We start from the raw sequence: 9,133 nt of genomic DNA on the forward strand, positions 1-9,133 counted from the left end.
TTTATCATATTCTGATTGACATCCACTACATTTCCAAGGCTGTACCTGCCCGTCAATAGGCATCAACTCCTTATCCCTACAGAAGTCCATATCAATCGTATAATTACAGAAGGAACAAATGACTTCTGCCAGCTTGTAATATTGGCAAGGGTTCTTGAATTGTGCTTGAGGATCGAAATCACTAATATTGCCTATAAGTTGAAGGGCCTGCCGTTTTACCAAAAGGACAGTATGCTCAACTCTTTTGTCAAGACTTAAAACTGCACAGACTGATTTAACATATTCGAGTGGGACATTATCCATCGGAAGATGCGAACCTGCTAATTGCGGAAATACCATATCAGGATTGAAATGAACATTATGCTCGTCCTGAAGTTGGCGTAAAGTATGTGCTTTACGAAGGATTTTACGGCATAAGTTATCCCTTATGTACTTTCGTAAAGTTTGTTCACGAACGTCAGGAGAATTGTCATTTTCTTTCATCTGCTTTGCAATATCAAGTGGATTTGCCTGCTTAACTGTAAATAATTTGTGAACATATCCACAGGTATGTCTACTGAACCATTCGCGAGCTGCAATTGGCAAGTAGTCTTCGATATTCCACTTTTTTACGACAACAGCTTCCGCCTGACTCTCATTCAACTCATTGCCATCAATTTTCATGCCAGCGTAGTTTTTCTCATCCATCCATAGTAGAACATTCCAGTATGCGGTCGGCTTCAATTCTAACATTTCGAAGACTTGCTTTTGCTTAACCGTTTTTTGTAGATATTCAAAATAACTTCTCGCAGCGTTTAGCGTCTCTTTGTCGGTAGTAAGCACAATTTTATGGAAGTTGGCAAAAATAATGGTAGCTCCAAGACGTTTCAATTCGGCAACTAATTGTAAAAACACTTTTTTCATCATACCATGTACTAATCCGTACAGAGAGGGATCATACATATGTGAGTTATGGCTAAGTAGCCATCGATGAAGATTTCCAGTCATTTGTTTCGCAAATTGCTCCAGTTTTTCGTCAGACGATTGGTGCACCCACGATTGAATAACAGAACGTAGCATAGAAAAGGTTTTGTTTGAAATCATACCATCCCCGAAGGCCATCATTGTGTTCACTGCGCCACTAGCATAATCCTCAACTGTGTGATTTGAACTGTCAAAGCCTGCGAAACCGCTCGCCATGCCTTCAATCTCATTAATGACATTTACTTCTATTAATGTATTTAAACAAAGGCGACCTATATCCATCTCCATACATATAGTTTCATAAGCCCCAGGTTCATTAAGCTCTGTGTTGACAAGCTCACTTGTTACAGCCAAAGACTCATCCTCTTCACGTCCACCGAGATCAGGCATCGGACTGGCAGACCACCATAAGACCATATCATTTTGCATCAATTTTCTTGCAAACATTATATCTGACATGAATAAATAAGGATCATTTGGTATATTACAGAATGGAATATTTGCATATTGAGCCTGTGATATCTTTTCGTCAATCCAACCACCAAGTTCCAAATAATAGGTAAGCATACGATGAATGACAGGTTGAATCCAATTAAGAGCATCGAAAGTATTGTTGGCTTGCGTATATGGAAGCCTGACGAATGGTAACATATTCAAAATTCGCATTTTTTGGATCAAAGAAGAGGTGGAGCGCGGCGAGCAAAGTGTTAAAATAGTTTTACCGCGTTTGTCGTCTAAATATTTTGAAAGGGTCTTGTTGATAACTTTATAAGCGTCCGTCTCTGAGGAGCAATAATTTATCTCGAAGTTTGCAGATCTAGGTATGTCAACGGTAGAGCTTAATGGACCTTCTTCTCCGTAAAGCTCCTGGTATCTTTCTTTGTAAATCCGGGAAATGTTCGGTACTTGCTGGTTGCTTTTTGATAATCCTACGATGAACACTTGCCCGGTGGGTATTGAACCACCCATCAATGTGAAGAAATGTCGGTTACCAATTTGAGAGTGATATAAATAAATATAACCGAAAAGTTTTGGATTGCACATATATTGGTTAACTAACTCAGGCCGTTGAGATAATTCGTCTAGTACGAACTGATCTTCTAGCCGGCGAGTCGGCGCATCTTTACGTCTTACATATTGACAACTAGTACCAAGCTGTAAAATAGCACGAACGAGGAGTGGAACCTGAGTTTCATAGACACCTTCAGTTGTTGGATGATTGAAAATATTAGCAAACTTTCTGATCTCATTGCGATATATTGTCTCAGGCATAGACATTAGGTATAAATTATGTACAGGATGTGAGCGAGGTAATGTTCGCGAGCATTTGATCATTTGACAATTTGGACTTTGATTCTGCACTGCTTCAGGTTCAGCCTCTTTGCTGTTTATGTAAAAAGTTCTAGGTACTGTCAGGCGAATGTTGAACATTTGGTCTTGAACTAGAACCCACATACGATATTCACCAGGAATGTCTGTTTCCATGATTTGAATTACTTGCCAAACACTTGTCACCAGAGAGCCTGTTTGTTTTCTGAAATAACCAACAGCACTTTGCGTTCCATTTGGTACATTCTTTGGCGTCTCACCAAATTGTCGCTTATGGTCACGAATTACACGCTGCCTCTTCCATTTACGCTTCTGAAAAGCCAACCAAGAAGAGTAATCAATATTCCAATCAGGCATATTCTCTGAACGATCTTCTTCGGGCAAAGGTGCGTCGATGTCTATCATGCTTAGCTTTCGCTTGATACCTGAGACGTTAACGTTGGGAGGAGGAGGATCATTGGGGTTGATGTTTTCAATATTATCTATGTCCATAGCGTCTACTAAAGGTTTATCGGTAGCTTTGAAAGAGTCTGTAATTCGACGTTGTTTAAACTTATCGTCTAAAGCTGCAATACGTTTGAAAAGCCATTCAGGATGCTGGACTCTAGGGACAGGATTTCGCACCTTCTGCATAGCAGCGGGAATTGTAATCAGTTTTTGAATTACAGAACCAAAACGTTCAAGGTAGTAGTTCCAGTCTAGAATGTCTCTGATGTCAAAAGTCTGTAAGGAGTTATCATGAAGCCATTTTCTCAAATAATGCTTCTTCACACTGGATTCAGCCTGGAAAATAGCAATTGGAATGGCGCGTTCGGAAACTGGTAAACCCGCAGGACGAGCTGAAATAACGAATTTACAAGCTAAGCCCTTATCTTTCACCATTTGATCACCCAAAAATTCTGCGAGACGTCGGGCAGTACTGATTGACGTGGACTTTTGGCCTTCATAATCTTCAAGCGCCTTACTCATACTTCGATTTTCCGAAATAAGCTCGAATAATTCTTCGTCTTGTAAGTTCACAGCTTTACTATATAAGACGTCAAGCCAACGATCTGCGACACGAGCTACAGCAGAATAACACTCTTCTAATGTATAACCTTCCAAGAACACTTTAAAAATCTCCTCTTGAAAGATTTTGATCAACTTCAGTTCACCACGACGTTTGATTTCAAAACCTTTCAATTCGGCAAGCGATCCGTCCTCATCAAAAACAGCATACCGCTTCTTTAGTAGTTTATCTTCTTCGGTTGATGAGGGCAAAATCATTGCGCGGTAAGGGCCATCGATTTCGAAGAAAATACTGTTCTCTTTGCTAACCGAATATTCGAACGTTTCAGGATTTACAAGTCTTTGATATTGATCGTTAGTGAACCTTGCATGAACCAAGTGATTCAACATAGTGCACGGATATTGAATGCGAAATTTCTTCCCATTTTTCATGGTGATTGTGTAGTTTTCTGGAAATGATCCTGGTAGAATACACCAAATACCATCCGTATCCAATTCGAGTGGACGACCTACACCCTCTACCAGTTGACGAGCCATTTGAATGATATTAGAACCGGTATGACACACAATTCCAGCCATTTCCAAAGAATGCCAACGTGCACCTTTTCTCATGACATAACCATAGAAAGAGTTAAGAATACATTTGTGAGCGAGTTGCAATGAATCATACAGAACAATCATATTCTTTGCGTGGTTTATCTTGGTCGCTGATCCCTCTTTTACTGCTTTGTCAAGTTCCGCTTTCCATTGTTTATGTAGGCCCTTATATTGATATCTACGATCACGGAAAGCTCGTACAGTTTCGATATAGAACGGGTTCTCTCGCTGACACACAATAGATTCACGTTCTATTGTTTTTGTTTCTTTGGCTTTTTTGTAAACCTTCTTACAGAATTCTGTTAAACGAGAACGCAATAGGGACGACTTTTCCGTTGCTGTCAGTGAATTCCAAATACGTCGAGGGCCACCTGGGTATTTTGAAGGAAAGGTTTCCTGTTGTAGTTGATTTTCAATTGTACGATATTCACTTTTTGTTGCAGGAAAGTATTCCACACGCCACATCCACTTCATTCTGCGATCACAGCCTTTGTTGTCCACACTGTGATCATAAATAGCACAGTGAGATTCATCAACCATAGCATCAGGTTGTAAACGATTTGTTAGAATGATATTAGGGTACATTGCAGCAACATCAAGATGGTAAATAAGTGGTTTTTCTTTTCGACGTTTGTTGTCTCTTAGATCCTCTAGTTGCTTTTGAATTTGTGCTTTAACCTCATCATAATTTGTCACGTCCTCTAGATTTTTCTTTTCTTCAACTGTGATTGTGAACTTAAGAGCATCATCCAGTTGGTCGATCAACTATTTAACATGCGTTAGGAAGATATAATGTAACAGATAGCATATCCAACGACTTACTTGCTGTGCAACGGCTGGATCAATAGCGAACTCGCTTTCAATATCACTTCTAAAAACGCCTGCCTCTAATGCTTCTACATGCCCACCAACGTACGTTTCACTTTCCAACAAATGACCTTCATAAAACTTGTTTATTTCTTCAACATGCTTGTTTGGCATAATGACATCCACTTGATATGCTTCAACCTAAAAATTTGATGAAATAAGTATGAAATCATTCAACTTAAGACTAGCACATTCATCTTACCATAAGTAATAATTCACACAATGTACCTGTACCCTTCCTGAGCACTTCATCGGGCACCAATGGAATAATGTTGCAAAGGGAGAAAATAAAAGGATGAACATATTTCATATACAGATAATATGTAGCGACAGCATCTGATACAGAGTACTGCGCTAAAGTCTGTGGTTGTTCACTTGCAAATCGGGTCATATCTTCTGGATCCAATTCCATAGGGTTGTAACCTAGTTTTTTCTTTGTTACTTCTTTCAAATTTTGACTACCTTGCGGTAGGTATGAATCACGCTGCACCCAACGGAATGCATCCATATGTGATGCATGTTTACATTTGTATTCATCCTCATCATCTTTATAAACACCAATTTCCTGATACATATCAATACCATTTGCTTTTGCTCTTCCTTCTACGAACGGCCAATCGAAAAAGTCACCGTTATAGGTTACGAAAATAGTTGGTTTTACTTCCTGAATGTGTTCAAAAAATCGCCGCAGTAAAGCCTCTTCATTATCTTCATTGAAAATTGTAAAAGGGCCCTCGAACTCTGGTTTGGGTGTGTAGTCAAAATCTTCGATATCTTGGCTGACTATATCACGGTTTGTGATCAAGTACCCCTATTTACGAAGTAGGCGATTTAATCAATATCTTAAAACAAGAACTGCAAACAGTGCTGTATATCTGTACCCTTTCATTAATCATATAAGAGATCATCATAATTGAATCGATTGTAACATCTGGAAATTTCAACGGTAACTTTGTTGTTTCAATATCGAAAGCTAAAATGACTGGTTCCGGACGATGGACCAAATCTTTCTCTCTTGTCAGAACTATTGTTCCGTCATCAAGCGCTTTTACTGTATACCATAAACCCACACGGATATCTATTGTGCAGATATTTGTGCTTAGAGAAAACGGACAATTAATCATAAGAAAGTTTCCTTTAGTATATACCTAAATCAATTGCTACACGGACATAGTATGGAACATCATATTCACGAATATCAACAATATTTTCCAAGATCTCTTCGGGGTTCTTCCGAGCTGACATTGCTGCTAGATTAGAGTGAACTTGGTGAATGTTGTTTGCAGTGCTAATAGAAAGATATTAGCGATGCCGTCGCAACCATTGCAAATTGAGTAATTGTTGGACTAACTTTATCACTTCCGCATATGTGTCTACAGCATCAAGTTTTCCTTTATTCTTTTTTGCCACAGGCAGAAGAATTCTTCTTACAGCAAATAAATCGTTTTGATTTCGGAAGCTGAGCTTTATGTAGGTACGTTTGTTACCAATCAAATGGTTGATCTAGTAGTAATGAAACAGCTCACTGTTAATTGCCTAGACTTGCTGTTTATTCCATTTCCTCTATTGTATCAATTTTTTACTTGTTTCAAATCCTCTTTCTTCACTCGAGTCATTTTCTCGATGGTATCTTCGAAACGTCTGAATAAAAAATCTTCGACCTCATCTTCTGTACCTGGCTATTAATGATATAGTAGACTGACGTTTAGCGATCATATTCTTAGTTGGTCAAGTCTAAGTTATGTCTTTCAAACCCTACTTTGCATCCAATGAAGAAATATGGACTAAACAGTATAGTTGACTTAAACGTTTGGGCACTATCATTGATGAAATAGTAATCCACAGCTGACCTTCCTCCTGCCCAGTCTGAATCTTTAACCAACGTCTAAATGTTGAAGTTGATCAGATTATAGTTGATACATGATTTTTACAGTTCAGAGAGCTAAAAAGAAAAGAAAATATACAAGACTGTGTGTCATTGTGTAGGTACCTCATGCATATTGATTAACCAGCCTAATCTTTCAGGGCCCTCATGATATTTATCAAAGCCGAACCGAAATTGCAGATCGTCCATTATGCTTATGTCTTCAAAACGCTGATCTACATTCGATGCCTCTGTTGCGGCATTGTTTGGTAACCCATACCGTTGAAACTGTGTCGTTGATCGTCTGGGCCCTGAGAAACGACTTCCTCCTCGTCCTCCAGTTCCCGAAGAGACACCAAATTCAGGTTTAGGAGGCATTCTGGTTTTCAAATGAGATGTGACGGAGGAGTTCGTTATATATGTCCTTTTAGCGAACCAATGCTTTTTATATTTAAGTTATTGTAACGACGAATACACGATCAAAATAATAAAAAAAAGTGTGATTTCTTAGCCCGCCGTATACCGCGTCGAGAACGCGTTTCTTTTGCCAATTGAAATTCAGATCTAACAAAGAATCTTTAAATCGGTTGGGACAGGTTCTACCGGACTGTTACAGGTAAAGTATCTTGTGAACACAAATAGCCACCGAATTCAAACAATAATGCTATAATCATTGTGAGGAATACAAGACTTTCATTAAGTCAACATTCTTCAAGAGTTAACTCATTCTTTTCAGAACCAGTCTTATGTAAAAATAAGTGATATTTATCGATTGGTCATAATCTATATCTTTCAAACTATTTCATCAGGTTTTATTCCTTCGTACACCTAGTGGTTCCTTTTTGGTTTCTGCAACATTCTCCCTTCGTTTATTGTTCTTGCCAAGGCATTTATTCCATCGGAAGTCGAGTAGATGGGTATAGAGTGTTTAGCAAAAGAAAAAAGAAGATCAAAGCGCTACTCTCATCTTGTTTGCTGACTTTGACGCTGGAAAGTAGTTTATTTGGTTATAGCGAGAAGATAGACAGCAATTTACCCTGTTGTTATATTTTTTACTGGCGATGTGTTTTAACTGTGTATATCAAACGGTATTTAAAAAATCCCAAGTCATTCAAGTAACCATTAATTGTAGTATGCTTAAATTGCTTATATATCTCAATCTTCTCCATTTTTCTGGAACCTTTACAATGAATTTTGTTCGAGAATCAAGTCTAATGTGCATGGGCATTTCTTCGATAAAGGATATATACTAATCCTGGACTTGAGAAGGTAGCTGTGAAAGCCTCTCTGAAAGATTGTGAAGGCTGGATAACACATGGGGTGAGTTCCAAGATGCTTAGACATGAAGCAGCAGCTCTGCTCTAGCTACCTTTTTTCTTCTTGATACCCTTTTCTTGCCAAATCTAGAATGTGTCTCCATTTAGTTTTAACTTTTCTCGAATTCTCATTAGTTTATGCTTTTTTTTAAGTGCTATCCAAGCTTTTCACTACCAGAGTGTACCAAATATTTGCTATTTATTATCAAGAAAAAAAAAAAAAAAAAAAAAATAAATTGTACTTCGTAAATTTTTGCCTTACTCTTTGCGTCCGGATAAGAAAGTCTGCTTGAATTGATAATCATTACATTTATACATTCTGTAATAATATAATTTTCAATTTACCGAAATAGGATATATTGTCTTGCACCAACACCAATATTGAAATCTGAAAGTTTGACCGCAGCTTTTATTACGACATTCGTATGAGACGTTACGAAGAAAGATCGAACATTGACAACTTTACTGGGTAAAGACAGTAATAGGCACATAAAAGTAATTTAAGGGCAACCATACGTAAGAGGCATGAAATGCAAAAGAACCAAAAATGGGTTCGAAGCATTTCAATTTCTTCGTTGGCAATAATTAATCTTATTTTGTAAAAGACAATCGCTTAAGATGGAATCGTTTCAATAAAGCTGCTTTCTATGGGTTATCATTTAGTTGCATAAACATGAGAATATAATTCTAGTGAATCTGCTTGAAGAACTTCAGCACATTGCTTCATGGCTAAAGCATATGAAAGATACTTGTGAAATAAAAAAAGCTTTTTGTGTTACTTTAGCTAAGACTAAATTGATTGTTAGTTTAAGCATACAGTCAGTATATCCAGTTGATTGTGCTAATTAGGCTTCAGCATCAAAGAGAGCAGTTTATTACATAACTTTACAGTTAATATTTTACAGCAAATCCTCTATTTTTTGCAGCCATATAATCTTGCTGCAAACTATCAAGGACACAGATAAAACGGGATTATGTCAACAATAAGGCCGCAGGAAATTAATGGATATACGACACTATACGTCTACTGTAATAGAGATGCTCTTTATCTACCATCATCCTATTATGCAACAAAGATCATTGCTGTTATAAATGATTATAGATTGAATAGGTCTATGACAGCTTGAAATAGTGCGTCCGAACGGTAAGTTGTTCACTTTTGTATGAACGGAATTCTGTAACTGAGTTA

The 9,133-nt window shown here is 37.8% G+C and overlaps 1 protein-coding gene across 1 annotated transcript; it reads right to left on the bottom strand.

Moving 5' to 3' along the window:
* Nucleotides 1-524: 524 nt before the first annotated feature.
* BDF20DRAFT_870600 (uncharacterized protein) lies at nucleotides 525-7,142 on the bottom strand. Its single transcript, XM_053081056.1, has 11 exons — nucleotides 6,755-7,142; nucleotides 6,524-6,649; nucleotides 6,348-6,443; nucleotides 6,116-6,267; nucleotides 5,913-6,052; nucleotides 5,646-5,842; nucleotides 4,967-5,575; nucleotides 4,720-4,905; nucleotides 928-4,662; nucleotides 674-811; nucleotides 525-547 (listed from the first exon to the last, which is right to left on the bottom strand). The coding sequence occupies exons 1-10, from the start codon at nucleotides 7,004-7,006 to the stop codon at nucleotides 773-775; spliced, it is 5,532 nt and encodes a 1,843-aa protein (XP_052936548.1). The 5' UTR covers nucleotides 7,007-7,142; the 3' UTR covers nucleotides 525-547; nucleotides 674-772.
* Between the last annotated feature and the right edge of the window lie 1,991 nt (nucleotides 7,143-9,133).

Source organism: Mycotypha africana (genome assembly GCF_025528875.1).
Source record: "Mycotypha africana strain NRRL 2978 chromosome Unknown BDF20scaffold_5, whole genome shotgun sequence".
NCBI lineage: Eukaryota > Fungi > Mucoromycota > Mucoromycetes > Mucorales > Mycotyphaceae > Mycotypha > Mycotypha africana.

Bases quoted from the DNA above. Each gene is read 5' to 3' on its own strand.
- BDF20DRAFT_870600 (XM_053081056.1), bottom strand. From the start codon at position 7,006: ATGCCTCCTAAACCTGAATTTGGTGTCTCTTCGGGAACTGGAGGACGA. The intron at 6,053-6,115 runs GTTAGTCCAACA...TCTTTCTATTAG, and splicing joins ACATATGCGGAAGTGATAAA to CACTGCAAACAACATTCACC. The intron at 5,576-5,645 runs GTACAGATATAC...CTTCGTAAATAG, and splicing joins CTTATATGATTAATGAAAGG to GGGTACTTGATCACAAACCG.